Source organism: Ranitomeya imitator, chromosome 4 (genome assembly GCF_032444005.1).
Source record: "Ranitomeya imitator isolate aRanImi1 chromosome 4, aRanImi1.pri, whole genome shotgun sequence".
In the NCBI taxonomy this organism is placed as follows: domain Eukaryota; kingdom Metazoa; phylum Chordata; class Amphibia; order Anura; family Dendrobatidae; genus Ranitomeya; species Ranitomeya imitator.
Window position 1 is genome coordinate 202,769,280 of NC_091285.1, and position 22,221 is coordinate 202,791,500.

A 22,221-nucleotide genomic window follows, 5' to 3' on the forward strand; every position below is an offset into this window, starting at 1 on the left:
CACAGCAATGGGGCACAATGAACGGTGCAGAGCACCGTATATGGCACAGCAATGGGGCACAATGAACGGTGCAGAGCACCGTATATGGCACAGCAATGGGGCACAATGAACGGTGCAGAGCACTGTATATGGCACAGCAATGGGGCACAATGAACGGTGCAGAGCAATGTATATGGCACAGCAATGGGGCACAATGAACGGTGCAGAGCACCGTATATGGCACAGCTATGGGGCACAATGAACGGTGCAGAGCACTATATGGGGCACAGCTATGGGGAAATAATGAACGGTGTAGAGCACTATATGGCACAGCTATGGGGAAATAATTATCTATTTTTATTTTTGAAATTCACCGGTAAATGCTGCATTTCCACCCTAGGCTTATACTCGAGTCAATAAGTTTTCCCAGTTTTTTGTGGCAAAATTAGGGGGGTCGGCTTATACTCGGGTCGGCTTATACTCGAGTATATACGGTAATCAGGAAATCACCAATAAAATTAATTATTTTATATATTTGAATAGTGGTTTGAGAGATCAAAGGAGGTCTCAGAAGCAGGACCCCCCCCCACTTATCAGCAAGGCATTTAAAAGGAACGTTACTGAACATCTTGTGTTTCTGGGCACTCTGGAAAAGCTGCAGTTATGGAATGTGACAGCACTTGGCAGTTAATGGGTGTCTTTTTCCCCCTCAACATATTTTTGTGACCTGTTTATTATTTGCAACAACACTTTCACCTGATATGTTTCACAGCAATAAGCATTCCAGTTTATTCAGCTTGCAGTTAGAAAATCTGCATCAATATTAGGATATGGTCAAAATACTCAGCCTAATAACATTTACACTGTGTGTAGAATTATCTAATATCTTCTACTTTGCAAATTTTGAAGAAGATACAGTATATTGGATAGAAATTAATCTTATATTATGACTATTGATTCAATAATGTTTGTACTGTGATATATGGAATGGCTAAGGTCACAACAAGTAAAATAATAGGCCACACCACGAGTTATTGTCCAAATTCTTAGACCACTTTACAGCTAAGAGTGGCAAATCCTGGCATCTTAGATCAAGCCTCATGGGACATGTAGGCATTATGGTCTAAATTTGTTAATTCTTGTATCATTTTTTTCTTCTTTCTCCCTCTTTGCGGTCTATTTTTCAGGCATTATTTCTCAATCAACCATTTTGTACCGTTTAATACAACTAAAATAATGAATTAAAAATAAAAAGTTCACTTTGAACCATGTAATGTACCTTATGAACAGCTCCTTGTATATCAGAGGCTGACAAGGATATGTTTTCATTGAGAAGTAAAGTAGCAATAATGGAAAGAAGTTTATGACAGCAAGATGATGACATCTGTGGCACTTGCAGCATGTCTGTCACGGTCTAAGGAGAGAAGAAACAAAAAAAAAAATTACACAATTTTCCATTAGATTGAAGGCTTAGCCAGGTGAGCAGAGGTAAGGGGGACGCTTACCGCACATACGCGCTCCGGATAGGTGACCTTTGAACCCTGACTATATTTCACCAAGATACTTAGTGCATCCAGTACCCGTTCTATTTGATCTGAACATTCTGCACTCTGAGCTGGAGTCATTTTCCCCGCCAGTTCCATAAGTGCGTTCTTGAAGAAGAAAAAAAAACACACACTTAATACAGTGACTATATTCACGTTCATTTGTTCAGTCCTATAAGTAATTTACACTGCAAGTACACCCCCAGGGGTTTACGAATTGAAAAAACAAACATATGCTAGAATGTCTACATTTTTGTGGGACCCTTTTTGTTAAACAGAATATCCTGCTGTACTTTTTCAAACAGATAAATGATATAAATGCACATGGCTCCAAATATATGCCAAAAACAGGATTTTTGGTTGCTTACCGTAAAATCTGTTTCTCGGAGCCTTCATTGGGGGACACAGGAACCATGGGTGTATGCTGCTGCCACAAGGAGGCTGACACTATGCAAATAAAAAAAGTTAGCTCCTCCTCTGCAGTGTACACCCCACCGACAGGAAGTAGGATATTCAGTTAGTGAGAAAGCAGTAGGAGAAGCAACATGTTAAAGATAGAAAGTCAAACTGTGACAATATAAAACAATAAAACAGAGCTGTTCAACTTGGGAGGGTGCCGTGTCCCCCAATGAAGGCTCCGAGAAACAGATTATACGGTAAGCAACCAAAAATCCCGTTTTCTCTATCGCCTCATTGGGGGACACAGGAACCATGGGACGTCCCAAAGCAGTCCCTGGGGTGGGAACAGCAGAAAAAAACTCCATTCAGGTCGGAGAACTTACCACTGCCGCCTGCAAGATCCTTCCACCTAGGCTGGCAATTGCCGAAGCGTAGGTATGGAGCTTATAACATTTGGCAAATGAGTGAATGGAACACCAGGTTGCCTTGCAAAGTTGTAGGGCGGATGCCCCATGGTATACCGCCCAGGAGGCGCCCACTGCCCGGGGCAGAGTGAGTCTTAATCCCAGGAGGAGTCACTCTGTTCCTGACCTAGTAAGCCTCCAGAATAGCAGGTCTGATCCAGAGAACAATCATAACCTTGGAGGCTGGCAGGCCTCTTGGTGCACCGTCTGGAATGACAAATAGACGGTCCGTCTTCCTAAAGAAGGTGGTCCTAGACAAATAGATCCTCACCGCCCTGACCAGGTCTGGCCTGTTCAGCGAACGCTCCAGAGAATAGGTCGGAGCAGAACAAAAAGGTGGGAAGGACGATCTTATTGAAGTAACAAGGAGGACACCACCCTGGGAAGAAAAGGCGACTATGGCCGTAAAACTACCTTATCTTGGTGAAGAACCAAGAAATGGGGCGACAGGAGAGAGCCACCAACTCCGAGACGCGCCTAATGAAGGTGATGGCCACCAGAAACGACACCTTGCAGGACAGAACAGACAGTGAGGCCTCATGGGGAGGTTCAAGGGGGGAAACCCCACTGAGCCTTCAGAACAAGATTAAGGTCCTTGGGATCCACGAGAGTCCGGTACAAGAGAGCTGCATGCACCACTCCTTGAAGAAAAGTTCTGACCTGAGAACGGGACGGATATATATCCTTGTACCGTGATAGCCAGTAGATAGACAAATATTTGGAATTGAATTAGTCTATGCCTGATGAAGAGGCCTGAGAAGTCTCGAAGGTTTGCAATTTGCTACCATCTTTTCAGTTAGCCATTAAGAGGTATCAACCACCGAGGTCTCTCAGATCTAAATATCTGACCTGAGAACAGGAAGTCAAGGACTTCTGAAATGGGACTTCAGAAAGAGAATGGAAATTGTTGCTACCTGACCCTTCAGAGGACTAAGGGCAAGGCCAGCATCAAGTCCCGCCTTGAGAAAAGGCCAAATGGAAGGATTCAACAGCCAAGATGTTAAATTGAGCAACCAAGAACTCTGGTGGCAGATCGGTCCTTGGGACAGAAGATCTGGCCTGTCTGGGGCCTCTAGTGGAAGTCCGCGAGGAGATTGACGATCTCAGCGAACCAGAACCTTCTGGGCCAATCTGGTGCGATCAGAAAGACCGGCACCCCCTCCGCAATGATCTTCAACAGCCTGGGAAGAAGGGAAGGGGAGGAAACAGATAGGGAAATACAAAATGCGACCCAGGAATGGCCAAAGCATCGGTCTCCGCTACAAGAGGATCGCGGACCTGGAAACAAACGGTGGAACCTTCCTAAGCAGTCGTGACGCCAAGAGATCCGCGTCCGGAGATCCCCATCAAAGGCAAATTTGAAGGAAGACCTCCCGATGCAGGGACCACTCACCTGCCGAAAGGCCCTCGTGACAGAGAAAAACACAGCGGCCTAGTTGCCAACGCCGGGAATATGTACTGCGGATAGTGCCGGAACCATCGCCTCTGCCCAGAAGAGGATCTTGGATACCTCCGCCATTTCCAAGAGACTGATTCCCTCCCTGGTGTTTGACCTATGCCACAGCCGTGGCATTGGACGTCTGGATTCTGACTGGCAGACCTCTGAGAACCTTTTCCCAGTGACTCAGGGACAGAAGAATGGCCGCTATCTCAAGGATGTCGATCGGCAGAGGAGAATCTTGCTCCGACCAACGCCCCTTTAACTGACGGATTGCGGGAAACCGCGCCCCAGCCGGGAAGGCTGGCGACCGTCGACACCACCTGCCATGGGCGAGAAGGAAGGACTGGACCTGGGGAATGAGAGGGGATGACAGCCACCAGCTGAGAGACCATTAGAATCGGACGGAAGGCCGAATCGGACGATCCAGAGACAGCACAGACCTGTCCCACTGAGAAAGGATGGCGTGCTGAAGTGGAACAGCGCAAGGGAACGCTTCCGATGCTGCCACCATTCGTCCCAGGACCTTCATTGCTGAACGGAAGGAAGACAGCCGAGGGCCTTGCAGAGAACTCCGTCCTGGAGAATTGCCCGTTTCTCCTTGAGAAGAAAAAAATAACAAAAAACCCTCGACTGACAGGTGTCGAACAGCATGCCTTAGAAGACGAGGCACTGACTCGGAACAAGACAAGACTTTATTCTGCTGACCAGCCACCAGAAACGGGACAGGGAGTCGAGGACGATTGTCACTCTCCTGGGCCTGAGAGGGGGGGCGGAGCTTTGATGTCTTCGAGGTACAGAATGAGCACTAGGCCCCTGATCCTCAAAATGGCCATAAATGTAGCCATGATCTTTATGAAGACACTGGGTGCGGTCGCAAGACCGAGTGGCAGGGCGATGAACTGGAAATGACTCTTCTGCGCCACGAAACGTAGGAGACACAGGTGTGCTGGGAAAATCAGAACATCGAGATAGGCTTCTTGGATATCTATGGAGCACAGGAATTCCTGTTCCATGCAAGCCAATACTGAACAGAGGATACATTTCAAAAACCTGACCTGCACATCCAAACATAGACTGAGTGTGAACAGGTGCTGAACCCAGAGTCGCCAACTCGTATATAGTTAAATAAATAGGGCAGCACACTGCAGCGCCAAAACATGCAAACTTGAAAAAACGAAATTTGAACTGCATTACTGCACTAGAAATATGAAAAATGAGAGCTTTTAGCGCACAAAAATGGCCAATTTTATGTGTACCTCGTAGCCACGTTAAGGCATCTCTCTTATACGAGGTCCTACGTTTGACCTACCTCACTGAGAATAAACGTCTCCATCTGAATGGGTACATGTAAAAACCTCTTCTTGGACTTAAATTCTCTCTCTATGTGGAGGGGTATTGGACCTACTATAATTAAAACACCTGAAGCTAGGAGGCGGGGAGTGCACGATCAGAAGGCTAGAGAATACATTTCAAAAACCTGACCTGCACATCCAAACATAGACTGAGTGTGAACAGGTGCTGAACCCAGAGTCGCCAACTCGTATATAGTTAAATAAATAGGGCAGCACACTGCAGCGCCAAAACATGCAAACTTGAAAAAACGAAATTTGAACTGCATTACTGCACTAGAAATATGAAAAATGAGAGCTTTCAGCGCACAAAAATGGCCAATTTTATGTGTACCTCGTAGCCACGTTAAGGCATCTCTCTTATACGAGGTCCTACGTTTGACCTACCTCACTGAGAATAAACGTCTCCATCTGAATGGGTACATGTAAAAACCTCTCATTTTTCATATTTCTAGTGCAGTAATGCAGTTCAAATTTCGTTTTTTCAAGTTTGCATGTTTTGGCGCTGCAGTGTGCTGCCCTATTTATTTAACAATACTGAACAGAGGGACTCCATCCTGAAATGCCGCAGGCGGAACCTTTCGTTCACTAACTTAGGAACCAGATGGGTCGAACTGCGCCGTTCTTCTTCGGCACTACAAGCAGGTTTGAATAGAAACCTGTGAAGCGTTCCTACTCTGAGATGGAAACGATAACCTCTGAACAAAGAAGAAAGGCAATGGACGCAAAGAAACCTGGAATCAGATTAGGATCTTTTAGAGGGTGGGATTTGAAGAAGCGATTCCAGGGCCGCGAAGCGAACCCCATCTTGTATCCAGTGGATACCACCTCCCTGACCTCGACTGAGGCAAGCCAAACGTCCCTGCAAAAAAGACGCCCGCCCAAACTGGGAGGAACGCTGGGCCCTTAGCACGAGTTATGCCAAGGAAGATCTGCCAGGTCTGGGCCTGGTGGACCTACCATGGGAATTGAGGGAACGCCAGGAAGGGGTAGGCTTGAAGGAAGCCTTTTCTCTAGCCAGGCGAGTCCGCGGTCTGTGCTAGCCAGAGGAATATTCTGACGCCGCGAACCAGCGAAAGGACAAAAAGGGAGCTGAACTGCCTTATCAGGGGAGGCCAGCGACGCTCGTGCCTCCCGTGGCGTCCTTAATAATTTGTTCCAGCATGTAGTCAAAGATGGGCCCCCTGGAAAGGGAGGCTTTTAAGGGACTTCTTTGAAAACAAGTCCACCTGCCATGTCTTGAGCCAAATATTCCGCCAGATGGTCACCATATTGCTGGATACCTGAGCTGCACAAGACACGCATCTAGGGAGACAGCTACCAAATATTTTCCTGCATAGGAAATCTGGTCCGTCAGGTCGGCCAGCTCCACCGGAAGAGGTCCAGCCGTGGTACCCTTACAAGGCTGTTTGGTTCATCTAGCTGTGGTCCTTGAGACCCAGGTAGAGGCAATGGCCGAGGCACAAAGCAGAAGCAGCCACTTCAAAAGGCTGATTTTTCCAGCAATTCTATAATTGTATCCTTGGAATCCATGAGGGATGCTGCATTAGAAAGTGGAAGGACCAAGTTGGCGGACAGTCTGGGGACTGACGAGTCCGCTGCCGAGGAATCAGTCCAGTTAGCGATGAGCTCAGGGGAGGAGGGATATAGGATGCCGAGACGCTTCCTTGTCTGAAAGCATCTGGTATGGTTCACCTTTCCCCTGGCAAGTACCACAACAAATTCAGTGTGTGGAGCAAAGACCTTGGAAGTTGGTTTTGACCATCTAAACGAAACCGCCTTTTCTGCGGGTTCCGTAGAGGTATCCATGATGCCTAAGGTCTGGTTGACTGCAACAATAAGGCTTTGCACCCTATCACTCATGCTAGAGGCCTGTAGTGAAACAAAGTCTGAATCTTCCTCTGAAAACATGACCGAGGACGCCCGTCTGACTCGGGAGAGGAGGATCTGGAAGAGGGATCTCACCGTGCCAGACCGGAGGGCGAGATGGATCGGGAAAAGGACAGAATTTCGCTCCTGTCTGGATCTCTTGTGACCTGTGTTGAAAAGGCCGGATGGAGAATCCTGTGACCCACTGGCAACTGCGGGGGGCTGGGAGGGACAATCTGTCAAGCACGGACACCAGGGACGTGATATCCTGGTGAGGTCTGCCACAGACCGAGACAGACTGAAAGCCCACCCAGGGATAGGGGCCTCGGTCTCACCCGGGGTAGGAACTCCTGGGCGGTGGGTTCATGATGAGAGCCGAGGAGAGTGTCGGGCTGCAGAGCAGCTTCTCACAGTAGGTGCAGTCATCCTGTATTCAGCTCCAGACTGTAGGGCTGCTGTGCCAGGAAGAGAAGGCTCCACAGGAAACAAGTACAATCTGGATCAATAGGAAAAATGGCAGTCACAAGAGGGTGTCCAGGTCCAGGAGTGAAAAAGCGCACACTGCAGGGACACATGCTGAAAAGCCTGCTCTGAGACAGGGGAAAGGGGTGGAGCTAAACCGCGGGGACCAGGGGCGGAGCCAAGTGCCAGGGCGGAGCTAAGTCCCGGCAGGAAGGAGCTGACTAAGATAGGTGGGAAAAAAGCCCGCCCGAAAAGCAGGAAGAAGAGGGGCGGAGCCAGCCCTGCAGCTAGGCCCGAGTGAAGCCGGGACCTAAATTAGAGCTGGTGACCGCCGGAGGATGGGGGAGCGGCGCGGAGGATTGAAAAACGCTGCAAAACAATGCCTGCAGCCCCAAATACCCGCAAAATTAAAGGGGAAAAGACCCCCAATGCCCCACTCTGCAGCTAGGCCTGGAAGAGGCCGGGACCTAGATTACATCACATGACCACCGGAACACGGGGGAAGTGTTGAGGAAAGCCCTAAAACTGCTGCAAAGGTAACCTGAATTAAGGGGCCCACTATTAAAATAAAGGAATTTTTTTTTTTTTCTTTCCCGATCTTCTTTCTTCTGTGATCTTCTCATCTCTGTACCTGGGGGGAGAGAGAGAGAGTACCTCCCCATCCAAGATCGGACGTCCGATAATCCAGCATAGTGGGACGTCCATGTCTCCTCGAACCGACAGGCTCTGGTGGGCGAGTGGGTGGGAGACGGAGGCAGGACCGGGTCTGAATCACCTCAACACGCTTCAGTGTTAGGGGCTGGGGTCCTGCCGACTAGACATATGAGGATACGGGGTGGCAGTACACGCCGTACTCATAGTCTCTTTGTGGGACTACAGGTGTGACTGACCACCCTGTATCCCTCCGTGGTACCTGAAAAGGAACGACGCACACTCAGGTAGATAAGGGTCTAATGAAAGACCCGTGTCCACCTCCTACTGACACTAAGCTAAACTGAAGATCCTACTTCCTGTCGGTAGGGTGTACACTGCAGAGGAGGAGCTAACTTTTTTTATTTGCATAATGTCAGCCTCCTAGTAGCAGCAGCATACACCCATGGTTCCTGTGTCCCCCAATGAGAGGCGATAGAGAAACTCCTGTTATGGCATACATCAGGTCAGCTTGGACGTAATGTAATAAAACAGATGCAAACTAGCCTTTACCCAATAACCGAGGCCCATTCTCTTATGTTACATGCCATGCCTACTTTCAGAGCAAACAAACACAGAGGGTGACAGTAAAGAGGTCACGATCTATATATGTTCACCCATAATCAGCACTTTCAGTTTTAACTTTTTCATATGTGATCATACCTGAATGTTACTAAAAAGTGGTTCAAATTGCTCCTTGTGGATATATGATGTAGCCGAATCCCCAAACTGCTTGAAAACATTTCCCACCAAAGTCCAGGGAAGAGAGACGTCTTCCTCGGTAATCGGTCCCATCTTCTGTAGAAGGAGTTGAATTGCCTACCAAACAATAGAAAAGTAGCAGACAACATGTAAACTGTGAAAATATACAGGGTCTGCACATTCCACAGTCCAAAATACACAACTGCCATGCAGATACACGTGTCTTAGTGGTTTTTTTTTTAATTTTTTATACTGGCCATGGGCTTATGTTGCACCACTAATGCAAGTATGTGGAATATTGGACACACGCACAGCACTCCACAAAGAACTCGGAACTGACAGAGAATAAGATGGGCCTTATTGATTTATTACACCGCTCTGTTACAATGAAAGCAGACAAGGGAAACTGGGCTCTTATTTTCTAAGAATAACCATAATAAAGCTTATAAGACATCCTGAAAGTGCACTTTGCCAATTTCCCCCTATGGAGCTGAGAACTTACAGGCAGGTAGTTATAAATCTGTTCTGTCCGGCACCAATCTCTGCCAGCGATCATGCGACTTCCGGTAGCATCACAGACGGAACAGTTTCTTCTCCTCCTCTCTGCAGATGGGGTGTTCCTGCCGATGTTATGCTGATTGATAGCCGGCTCCCCGCTCCCTAAATGCAGCAGACCAGATCAAAAGAGGAGGAGCCGCTGTGTTAACGCACGTGCAATAATCTAGCAGAATCCTCCATGACCAGTCTGAGCCAGCAGAGATTGGCACCTAGCAGAACAGGCAGGTGACTAGAAACTACCTGCGTGTAAATTCTTCGTCACAGAGAAAAATTAGCAAGGTCCATGATAAAGGCATTGATATTGCACATCTTTATTTTGCAATCCAGATTTGAACGCCAATCATATGTGTTTCTTTAGGAGACACTATTACCTTTGGGGCACAAGAGTGAAACATATTTCTGACGCCTTTACATGTCTCAAACAGCATCTTCCCCAAACCAGCAGCCTTCTGTGGATGTTCCTTCAGATCTAGGAACATGAAGTTAAATAGTCCACTCAAATCAGGCACCTAAAACAAAATGCAAAACCAGTTTACATTACAGAAGAAGTATTATCAAAAAGAAAAAAAAAATAGCAATGGTGAGTACAGCACAGTAGAATTCTGCTAGCGCAGTACTAGAGGAACTCCCATTTTTCTGAGCCCTGAATAACTAATCATTGACAGTATAAGAAGCTGTCATGCCGACCTACAGAATAGATGACAGACATTAAATCTAGCAAATAGATCAATGGCTGCACTCAAAATTTACTGTGCTAAAGCAAGGAAATGTGCAATACATGAAATGGGAATAGCATAATGGCTTGTCAAATTTATGAAAAAACACATGAGATTCTTAGCACAAGATTTGGCCAAAAGTTGTGAGCCCATCCAGCAAACATCAAGGTAATCTCAGAATGGATGGGTACCTGAGCTGACTGCCTAGTGTGAACACTTACCTATGGCTAATAACATGGTAAAGCCTGCTTATATAGGAAGCTCAGAACCAACTGTGTTTGGATGTAATTAAAATCACAGTTGGTTCTCAAACCTGTTAAGCAATTATTATTCAATTCAAGCTGTCACTAGTAAAATGAGGCTAGAGATAGAGAGAGATGATAGAGACAGGAGAGAGATAGAGAGGAGAGAGAAAGAGAGAGATAGAGAGAGGAGAGAGAGAGAGAGATAGAGGAGGAACGACAAACAAATCCCAGAAACTGACGATATACCAGAACCTACAGAGGGAGTACAAACTGGCCCGATATCTAGAGAAACTAGAAAACCCCAAAGAGCGACAGATCCTGAGCCGGTACAGACTGAGCGCCCACAGCCTACTCATCGAATCCGGGCGGCACCGACAGAACTACAAGCCCCAAGAGAGCAGACTCTGCCAGCAGTGCCCCCAGGAGGCCGTGGAGGATAAGGCCCACTTCCTGCTGAGGTGCCCCAAATACTCCGCAGTGAGGGACACTCACTTCAAGAGACTGTCTGATCTCCTACCAGGCTTCACCTCCAAGGAGGAGGAAGAGAAACTACAGATAATACTGGGGGAAGAGGAAAGTGCAGTGGCCGTAGCAGCGGAATATGTCAGTGCCTGCCACAGACTAAGAGGAGCCTGATATGTCATGGACTCCTATACCCCACCATAGACATGTCCCCTATTCTCTAAAAGGAGCCTGATCTATCCTAGACCTCTATATGCCTCCCTACCCCACCCCCTATCCCCCTATTTTTACCATATGCTTTGGCAATGCAAACATGTACTTAGTCCTGCCAATAAAGCTCATCTGAATCGATAGAGAGAGAGGAGAGATAGAGAATTGAATTGAGAGAGAGGGGAGAGATAGATAGATAGATAGACAATATATATATATATATATATATATATATATATATATATATATATATATATATAGTCTAACATCACAGCCTCCCTCTACCTCTGACCACCATCTACTCACTTTCTCATACCTGTCCTCCTCACCTGGCACCCATGTCCAGCAACAAGCGCACCCCCGCAGAAACCTCACGCACCTAGACACCCACATGATCTCTGACTCTATTCTACCACTGGCATCCATATCCTCACTCCAGAGTTGCAGAGCAGGGATGAAAGAAAAATTCGCAAGATGATTTCACTGCACTCAAACAAGCAGCACTCGCTTTCAAATCTGCCGTCACCTCTGCTAAACAGGCCAACTTCACAACCCTCGTATCTTCCCTATCCTACAACCCCAAATAGTTATTTAAAACTTTTTACTACCTCCTCCGCCAACCACTGCCCCCCTCCAACCTCCCTCATCTCTGCTGAGGACTTTGCCACACACTTCAAAGATCGACCAAACAAGGTAAATCTTCATTGTTCAACCACCACAACCCCTTCCTATACCAGACCAATGCTCTTCCCCCATAACCTCCCTCTCCAATATCACTGAAGGGGAGCTTAATTGTCTCCTCTCCAAATCACACCTCACCACTTGGGCACTCAACCCCATCCCATCCCACCTCCTCCTCTACATCACCACCACACTTATCCGATTCCTAACCCATCTCTTCAACCTATCACTATCTTCTGGTACCTTCCATTCTGCTTTCAAACATGCCACAATCACGCCTATCATTAAAAAGCCAACCCTCTACCCAATCGCTATGTCCAGCTATCACCAAATATCATTGCTCCCACTCACTTCCAAACTCCTGGAGCAGCACGTCCACACTGAACTTTCCTCCCACCTCGCATCTAACTTGCTCTTTGACAATCTACAATCTGGTTTCCGTGCCCATGATTCCACTGAGACTACCCTGACCAAAATTACTAACAAACTACTTACAGCCAAAGCGAATGGACAATACTCTACACTCCTCCTTCTAGACCTGTCCTCTGCTTTAGACACAGTTGACCACTGCCTACTACTACAGATCCTCTCTTCCTTTGGCATCAAAGACCTCGCCCTATCCTGCATCTCCTCATACCATTCCAACCGCACATTCAGCGTCTCCCACACTACCTCCTCATCCCACCCTCTTTCTGTTGGAGTCCCCCAAGGTTCTGTTCTGGGACCCCAACTCTTCTAAATACATACATTTGGCCTGGGGCAGCTCAATGTCCCATGGATTCCAGTACCACATTTATGCTGATGACACTCAGATCTACCTCTCTGGCCCAGACGTCACCTCTCTGCTGTCCAGAATCCCGGAGTGTCTATCAGCCAAATCCTCCTTCTCCTCTCGCTTCCTCAAACTCTATGTGGACAAATCCAAACTCATTATCTTTCCTCCATCTCACAGATCTTCCTTACCTGATATATCACAATAAATGACATCACGCTTTCCCCCGTACCGAAAGGTCACTGCCTCGGAGTACCCTTGACTCTGCCCTGTCCTTCAAACCGCACATCCAAGCTCTTTCCACCTCCTGTCACCTCCAGCTCAAAAATTTTTCTAGAATCCGTCCGTTCCTCAACACTCAATCTACTAAAATGCTTGTGCATGCCCTCATAATCTCCCGCCTCGCCTACTGCAACATCCTCCTCTGTGGCTTCCCTGCTAACACTCTTGCACCTCTATAGTCCATCCTTAACTCTGCTGCCAGACAAATTCATCTCTCTCCACGCTACTCCCCTCTGCAAATCTCTTCACTGGCTCCCATTTCATCAGCATATCCAGTTCAAATTACTAATACTGATCTACAAAGCCATCCATAACCTGTCTCCTCCATATATCTCTGGACTAATCTCCCGATATCTTCACTCACGTAATCTCCGGTCCTCCCAAGACCTCCTTCTCTTCTCCACACTTATTTGCTCCTCACCCAACCGCTTCCAACACTTCTCCCGAATATCCCCCAGCCTCTGGAATTCTTTTCCCCAACATGTCCGACTATCAACCACATTCGGATCCTTCAGACGGAACCTGAAAACCCACCTCTTCAAGAAAGCCTACAGCCTGCAATGACCCCGCTGCCTCCTCACCACTACCGGAGCTACTGCCTCACCATCACAAGAGCTGCTGCAACCCCCCAACCTACTGTCTCCTTCCCCACCATCCTGTAGAATGTAAGCCCGCAAGGGTAGGGTCCTCGCCCCTCTAAATCAGTCTGCAATTGTAAGTGATATCTGTAAATTGTATGTAATCCCTTCTCATGTACAGCACCATGGAATCAATGGTGCTATAGAAATAAATAACAATAATAATAATAATAATAATAATAATAATAAGGGGTGGCAATACACATAATGAGAGGAGACTATGTAACAGATATATTTATAACTTGGTTGCAATAAAAGGAGGAGAGCCCAAGCACATTTCTTGCAGAGGGGCCCCAAACAGTTAGTGTCCATCCCTGTGTATCACTGAAGTATTCCGAGAAGCGAGAAATTCATATCACAGTCACTGATGATGCCTAGACAGTGCCTGTCACAGAGTTATAATGTAGGGGAATTACAGTTCAGTCTCCCTGACTATATACATGTAATTTATTAGGTTACAGCAAAGAAGTCACTGGACTGGATTTGATGCATCATGTGATTGATAGAGAATAGATAAAAATAGTGGGTGTAATCAGAGAATAAAAATATAGGCGGAATGTAAAAAAAAAAAAAAAAAAAAAAAGGCTGAAATGCAGGAAGTACTCATATTATCTATAAAAAAAAAAAGTGCAAAGTGTGACAGGCAATCAGGTGAGTGACAGAAGATCTGGCACATAACGAGGCATAACTCCTGATATGTCTAGCAGCATTATAGTACAGAATGCATCGAAACCAAAAGATCTGGTCCTTACCTTGCGCATTAAAAATGAAAAGCTCTCTGCAGCAAAGTTCCGGATATGCTCTTTCTGATGAGCCAACAATGTACTGTATAAGCTAAAAGAAAAAGATGTTAATATTTCTACACTTTCTTCAACCTTTTTCATCACGATAAGGGTACCAATAATGTTCTTTTAAAACTAAAGTTTATCTCTGTCACTGGACCTAACAGTCGTAGAATGAGACAGAACATAAGATGCCCAAACAGATCTGTGCCATCAAGAATTGTCCAGCCCGGCTCTGTGTCTCCGCACACCCGGTAGGTTCTGGATGGAGATTATAGTGACACTAAGCCACTTTTCTAATAAAACTATCAGATCTCTCAGCCTAGATCACTGCAGGTATAGTTTTTGACATCAATATTATCTCAAGATGGCATTTTTACTATCTACTCAAAAACTACTGACTGGATGAAACAACGAATACATATAAACTCAACAACTCTCTATCTGAAAAAAAGAAATGATAGGCTAAAACAGATTAGTACTTTTTTGCTAATGTCACAAGGATAGTTAAATTAGCTACCATATCGCCCTATTTAGAAGATTACACTACCAAAAGAGGCAATAGTCTTTGGTAAATACCTGTATATTACGGGCATGTCCTTCACCATCATCCTCCACAAGTACTTGTACAGGTAAGACAAGGATGTAAATGTCCATTCTATTTGTTCAGTATCTTTTGTATCAAGCAAGGAAGAAATGGCTTTAAAGAAATCTTGAAAATGAGGGTAGAAGTCAGCCTGAAGATCTCGAGCCAGCTGGACCACCAGCCTAAAAGGAAGCAGCAATATTATAAAGAAAAATTAAACCAAGTTGTATAGTATGAATATACAGCTCTGGCAAAAATTGAGAGGTACATTTTTGAGTAAAATGTAAATTATTCTTATATTCTATAAACTACTGACAACAGGTCTCTGAAATTCCAGGCAATATATTTAGTATTTTCTGAAACTGAGAAATAGTCAAATTAACAAAAAAATGCATTTCTTGCAGACCTCAAATAATGCAAAAAAAAAAAAAAACAGTCTTTGTTAAATAAGATTTGGTTCAGGTGATCACCTAATCAGAAGCACATTAAGTAGAATGAGGTGTATCTGGTTGGAATTCAACTGGCTCTGGAATGGAATGGCTGTCAGACATGTAGAGAAGCTGATTTTTATAAAACTGTGCAGTGGTCTCTTAATTTTTGCCAGAGCGGTATATTAGCTGTATAATAAATAATATTATATATCTACTGCATAATTGTCTAAGGGTCACTTCCGTCTTTCTGTCTGTCTGTCTGTCACGGAAATCCCAAGTCCCTGATTGATTGGTTGCGGTAAAACGGCCACGACCAGCGACAGGCACAGTCCGGCAGCAAAATGGCTACTCCCCTGCCGTCAGTGTCAGCTCCATACTCTCCTCCAGTCAGCACTCACACAGGGTTAATGGCTGCGTAACGCTGCTATTAATCCTGTGTGACCAACTTTTTACTATTGACGCTGCCTATGCAGCATCAATAGTAAAAAGATCTAATGTTAAAAATAATTTAAAAAAAATAAATAAATAAGAAATCATTATATACTCACCGTCCGTCAGCCCCCAGGATCCAGCCCAGGCCTTTCCCGCTCCTCGCGACGCTCCGGTGACTGGTCCATGCATTGCGGTCTCATGAGACCGCAATGCACTCTTGTGACCGGAGCGTCGCGAGGAGCATCGGTAAACACCTGGGCTGGATCCGGGCGGCCGATGGAAGGTGAGTATATAACTATTTTTTATTTTATTTATTTAATTTTTTTTTAACAGGGATATGGTGCCCACATAGCTATATACTACATCTCTGTGCTATATACTAATTTGTACCACAGCCACTTACGTGTCTGGGCAATATGCTACGTGGGCTGTGTTATATACTACGTGGGCTGTGTTATATACTAAGTGGGCTGTGGTATATTTCTCTGCTGTATCTGTGCATCATGAATCGTGGTATTTGTTAAAGAGGGGGGCCCACTGAGACTTTTGCTCGGGGCCCTCAAAAACCTGGAGCCAGGCTTTGGCTTCACTGATTGGTCACGTCCGGCCGCAACCAATCAGCGACAGGCGCAGTCCGCCCGCGAATTGGCGCGGAATTTGAACCACGCTTCGCTAATTGGTCGCAGCCGGCCGAATCCTGTGTATAAGTTGCATTATTCTGAAAACTTCATAAATAAACCACATACATATTCTAAAATACCCGATGCGTTAGAATCGGTCCACCATCTAGTGTATGTATATGTATGTACACACATATCTATTTATAATATACATATATTTATAATAATATGCATACATACATACACACACACACACACATACACACACACACACACACACACACACACACACACACACACACATACATACACACGTTTGGACACACCTCATTTAAAGATTTTTCTGTATTTTCATGACTATGAAAATTGTAAATTCACACTGAAGGCATCAAAACTATGAATTATCACATGTGGAATTATATACTTAACAAAAAAGTGTTAAACAACTGAAATTATGTCTTATATTCTAGGTTCTTCAAAGTAGCCACCTTTTGCTTTGATGACTGCTTCTTATAGATGCGCCAATTCTGGCACTTGGCCTCGCTCTTCCAACTTGCCCTGTAGCGGTGGCAAGTGGGGTAATATTTGTGGGATTGATGTCAACTTTGTATTGACATCAAGCCCACGGCTTAGTAATGGACAGGCGTATATAAGATACCTATCCATTACTAATTCTACAGTAATATGGTAAATAAAGACAGACACCCAGAATAAAGTAATTAATCTTAATTTACCATACTTACTGCATAGTCTAATCCCTGAATACCTCGTCTACTGCAACAAAAATAATAAACCAACACAAATACTCCCTGGTCTGATGTAGTCCTAAATAACGAGTGTCCCACGACAATCTCATGTGTAGAACAGTCACATCAGGGGTTGTGACTGCCCTACACAGCTCCGGTGATACACAAAGGTCACCGGAGTTCGTGCTCTCACTTACGGCACTACAGCTGTGTGAGAATTTTCTCATGCAGCGGTTCCGCAAGTGACAGCACGAACTCCTGTGAACTATGACGGCGGAACAGTGCGGGAGGATACCTCATGTCATTGTATCACTGGAGCCGTGTAGAATAGTTCACCGTGGGACACTCGTTATTTAGAACTATGGTCGACCAGAGAGTATTTATGGTGGTTTATTATTTATTTTTATTACAGAAGATTGAGGGGAATTAGGTGTTTGGTGATTATGAATGGAACACAGGATGATGGGACTACTACTGTCCCATTATCGGCTCATGGCGTCACTGTTATATGTGACACGAGACATAGCCAGATGGGAGTAGTAGTCCCATCAGACGATGCCTGGTTACACACAGACACCTGCACACAGACAGCCGCACATAATCTTAGCGCTCACAGTCTCCGCCCACACACTCTTCCTCCTCCCTATCTGCAGCGTTTTTGGCATGCAAATCCAGAGCTATTCCGCAGACATTTTTATATCTGGGGTTTAGCTGTAGAATTGGCTGACTCAATGTAAGTCAGTCAATGGGTGCAGAAACACTGCAGATCCGCAAAAAGAAAAGACATGCTGAGGAAAATAAAACGCTGCAAATTTGCGCTGAATTTTCCGCAGCATGTGCACACCAATTTTTGATTTCCATTTGTTGGGCAATACATTACAGATCTGGTGCAAATCCACGTGGAAAAAAATACTGCAGATCCGCATAAAAATCTGCAACGTATATACATAGCCTGAGAGTTTCTGAAAACTCAGGGGATCACCTGATTTCAGTATAGTAAGCTGCACCCAGGCACACATTTTCATAACGTACAAGATTGGATCCCACCGTTATAGATCATATAATGACTTGTACATACTCAAGCAGAGGCTGGTAGGCAAGGCTATTCTTCACTTGTAGGTGCGTCTTCAAACTTTGCACTATGGCATTCTGGTGGTAAACGAGCAGGTGGAATGACTGGCATTTGCTGGACACTTCCTTGTAGAATGTGACTGTAGAAAAAAAAAAAAAAAAAATTAGTCTTCCTTTAGCTTATCGTTTCACATTACTAAGACAGATTGAAAGGACCTTTGTATATAATGCAGATCTGTGGGTACTTGAAGAAAGTCAACAAAAGCAAAACACAATGGACTCATTCAGCTAAACCCCTTCCCAGCATGGTGATTTTTCATTTTAGTTTTTTCCTCCCCATTTTTGCAAGAACCATAAATTTTTTTACTTTTCCATTCACATAGCTGTATGAGAGCTTGTTTTTTGCAGGACCAGTTTTAATTTTGAATGGCAAAATTAATTTTACAATTCAACATACTGTATAAAATGAAGAAAAAAAATTCCAAGGCTGGTGATTATTTTTCTTTACCAATATTATTGGATTGATTAATTTTATATTTTGAAAGACAGAAAGACCTGACTTTTAGGGTTGGTTAACATAGTCAGTAAACGCTGCAGGTTGGACGCTGCGTACATCCGCAGCGTCCAGATGTTACAGCATAGTTGATGGGATTTCAAGAAATCCCATCTCCACTATGCGTTCAGAGACGCCCCTGGCAGCCCTGCGTAAACGGACATGCAGCGAGTCTTTCCAGACCGCAGCATGTCTATTTACAATGCAGAGATGCTAAGTCTCCGCAGTGTAAATTTCCCATTCACTATCATTAGATGCAGTAAAGCCGCATTATCTTTATAGTCACATGCGTATTACCGTATTTTTCATACTATAAGACGCACTTTTTTCCTCCCAAAATGTGGAGGAAAATGGGGGGTGCGTCTTATAATCCGGATGTATGGGCTCTGGCTGTGGTGGGAAGGTGGGGGAGCGGTTCGGAGGAGCATCTGGTTACAGGGAGGCTGGAGTCAGCGGCTCCGGCTAACTCCTGTGCCCGCTGCTAAAGAGAAATGGGCATGGAATGCAGTGCATATTCATTTTTCTGGCATCCTGGCATAAATGCCCCCATCCTGTTCCTGGTATGATTGGTCCCATCCATTTTCTTTTATAATTGGCCCCATCCCGTTCCTGGTATGCAAGGCCCCATCAGGAAAGAATTTAAAAAAAAACAAAAAAAAAACACATTAACATTCACCTACACGGCGCTCCCTCGCAACGTCCTGCTGCGATGCCAGCAGCTACTTAATGCTTGTAAGTAAGCAGCGCATGGCCGGGACTTCATTCGCTGCTCACAAGCAGAGCACAGCTGCCAGAATACTCACCGGGACCGTTCATCGCAGGGAGTGGTGAGTATCCATTCCTCTTCTGTAGCGAGCATTGTCACCCGGAGACTTCCTCCTGCAGCCGGCAGTCAAGTGTGCCGATACTTAAGAGAAATTAATATTCAAAATATTCAGATGGCGGCGGTCTGATTTACTGCGCTTGCTCGAATTCCGCACAGGCGCAGTGAATCATTCGGCTGATTCCGGCGGCAGATGCGCGACGTGTCTACAGGCAGAGGAAGCCGGTCACATTAAAGGGGTTTTCCCACGAACGAAAGTTCCTTTTAAAAATGGTTCGTGTCGGACCGTGTACGGAGCATAACACATCTCCTTGGCAGGAGAGGAAGCAAAACACAATACCGACATTATTTTACCTAACAAAATGTATCCTCTGTGATCTCCTGCTGTAATGTCAGTATTGTCTTTTGCTTTCTCCTCTGCCAAGGAGATGTGGCACAACGTCGAAGACAACAACGAGCAAATGAGACTCTTGAAGAGCAAAAGAATCGCTGGGACAAAAACAATGCATATAAGCGTAGGAGTCAAGCACATGAGTCACCTGATGCAAAAGCCATCTAGTAAAAAAAAAAAAAAATAATAGACCAAGCTCTGAACATCTCACGAAGCACTGTTCAATTAATCATCCAAAAATGGAAGGAGTATGGCACAACTGCAAACCTACTGGTGGTGGCAGCAGTTTCATGCTGTGGAAATTCTTTTTTTCAGCTGGGAACAGAGAAACTAGTCACGAGTTGATGGGAAGATGGATGGAGCTAAATAAAGGGCAATCCTAGATGTAATCTTGTTAAGAGGCTGCAAAAGACTAGATCCTGGGGCATTGGTTCGTATTCCAGCAGGATAATGGCCCTAAATATACTGCCAGAGCTACAGTGGAATGGTTTAGGTCAGACCTGGCTAGGTGCGTCCCTCGGGCCACATCAGACCCGCGAACCAAGACAGCCAAGGGGCTGAAAACAGTGGCCCACGGGCAGCACCGTACACTCCCTTGCAAGCTGTCTGCAACCGTGCTGAATGCATTGGTGAAGGAGGGGACTCAGAACCTTTCTTCCACCAGAGTGTGAAACAACTGACATGATGACCTCATCTCATCAACTGAGCTGTACACAGAGGAGAGTCAGTGCACCAGAGACAGTGGCAGAAGCAGAAAGCCAGGGGAAAGGGAGTCAGGCGAGTATGTAGAGCTTTTTTTTCCATGAAAATGGGATGTTTGGCTGGACACGGAGGGACTGCTGTGTGGGGCTCACATGCTGGACACGGAGGGACTGCTGTGTGGGGCTCACATGCTGGACACGGGGAGGCTGCTGTGTGGGGCTCACATGCTGGACAAGGGGAGGCTGCGTGTGGGGCTCACATGCTGGACACGGGGAGGCTGCTGTGTGGGGCTCACATGCTGGACACGGAGAGGCTGCTGTGTGGGGCTCACATGCTGGACACGGAGAGGCTGCTGTGTGGGGCTCACATGCTGGACACGGGGTGGCTGCTGTGTGGGGCTCACATGCTGGACACGGAGGGGCTGCTGTGTGGGGCTCACATGCTGGACACGGGGAGGCTGCTGTGTGGGGCTCACATGCTGGACACGGAGAGGCTGCTGTGTGGGGCTCACATGCTGGACACGGAGGGGCTGCTGTGTGGGGCTCACATGCTGGACACGGAGGGGCTGCTGTGTGGGGCTCACATGCTGGACACGGAGGGGCTGCTGTGTGGGGCTCACATGCTGGACACGGAGAGGCTGCTGTGTGGGGCTCACATGCTGGACACGGAGAGGCTGCTGTGTGGGGCTCACATGCTGGACACGGAGAGGCTGCTGTGTGGGGCTCACATGCTGGACACGGAGAGGCTGCTGTGTGGGGCTCACATGCTGGACACGGAGAGGCTGCTGTGTGGGGCTCACATGCTGGACACGGAGAGGCTGCTGTGTGGGGCTCACATGCTGGACACGGAGATGCTGCTGTGTGGGGCTCACATGCTGGGCACGGAGAGGCTGCTGTGTGGGGCTCACATGCTGGGCACGGAGAGGCTGCTGTGTGGGGCTCACATGCTGGACACGGAGAGGCTGCTGTGTGGGGCTCACATGCTGGACACGGAGAGGCTGCTGTGTGGGGCTCACATGCTGGACACGGAGAGGCTGCTGTGTGGGGCTCACATGCTGGACACGGAGAGGCTGCTGTGTGGGGCTCACATGCTGGACACGGAGAGGCTGCTGTGTGGGGCTCACATGCTGGACACGGAGAGGCTGCTGTGTGGGGCTCACATGCTGGACACGGAGAGGCTGCTGTGTGGGGCTCACATGCTGGACACGGAGAGGCTGCTGTGTGGGGCTCACATGCTGGACACGGAGAGGCTGCTGTGTGGGGCACACATGCTGGACACGGAGAGGCTGCTGTGTGGGGCTCACATGCTGGACACGGAGAGGCTGCTGTGTGGGGCTCACATGCTGGACACGGAGAGGCTGCTGTGTGGGGCTCACATGCTGGACACGGAGAGGCTGCTGTGTGGGGCTCACATGCTGGACACGGAGAGGCTGCTGTGTGGGGCTCACATGCTGGACACGGAGAGGCTGCTGTGTGGGGCTCACATGCTGGACACGGAGAGGCTGCTGTGTGGGGCTCACATGCTGGACACGGAGAGGCTGCTGTGTGGGGCTCACATGCTGGACACGGAGAGGCTGCTGTGTGGGGCTCACATGCTGGACACGGAGAGGCTGCTGTGTGGG

The 22,221-nt window shown here is 46.7% G+C and overlaps 1 protein-coding gene across 1 annotated transcript in view; it reads right to left on the reverse strand.

Moving 5' to 3' along the window:
* The window catches only part of UTP20 (UTP20 small subunit processome component), a 183,391-nt gene that overhangs the window by 133,822 nt on the left and 27,348 nt on the right, over positions 1 to 22,221 (reverse strand). Inside the window, exons 4-10 of the mRNA XM_069764293.1 lie at positions 18,139 to 18,271; positions 14,825 to 15,013; positions 14,216 to 14,297; positions 9,829 to 9,966; positions 8,861 to 9,016; positions 1,485 to 1,631; positions 1,259 to 1,393 (exon numbers count right to left, since the gene is read on the reverse strand). Of these exons, the coding sequence (XP_069620394.1) occupies positions 1,259 to 1,393; positions 1,485 to 1,631; positions 8,861 to 9,016; positions 9,829 to 9,966; positions 14,216 to 14,297; positions 14,825 to 15,013; positions 18,139 to 18,271 (980 nt within the window). The remainder of the gene's footprint in view (positions 1 to 1,258; positions 1,394 to 1,484; positions 1,632 to 8,860; positions 9,017 to 9,828; positions 9,967 to 14,215; positions 14,298 to 14,824; positions 15,014 to 18,138; positions 18,272 to 22,221) is intronic.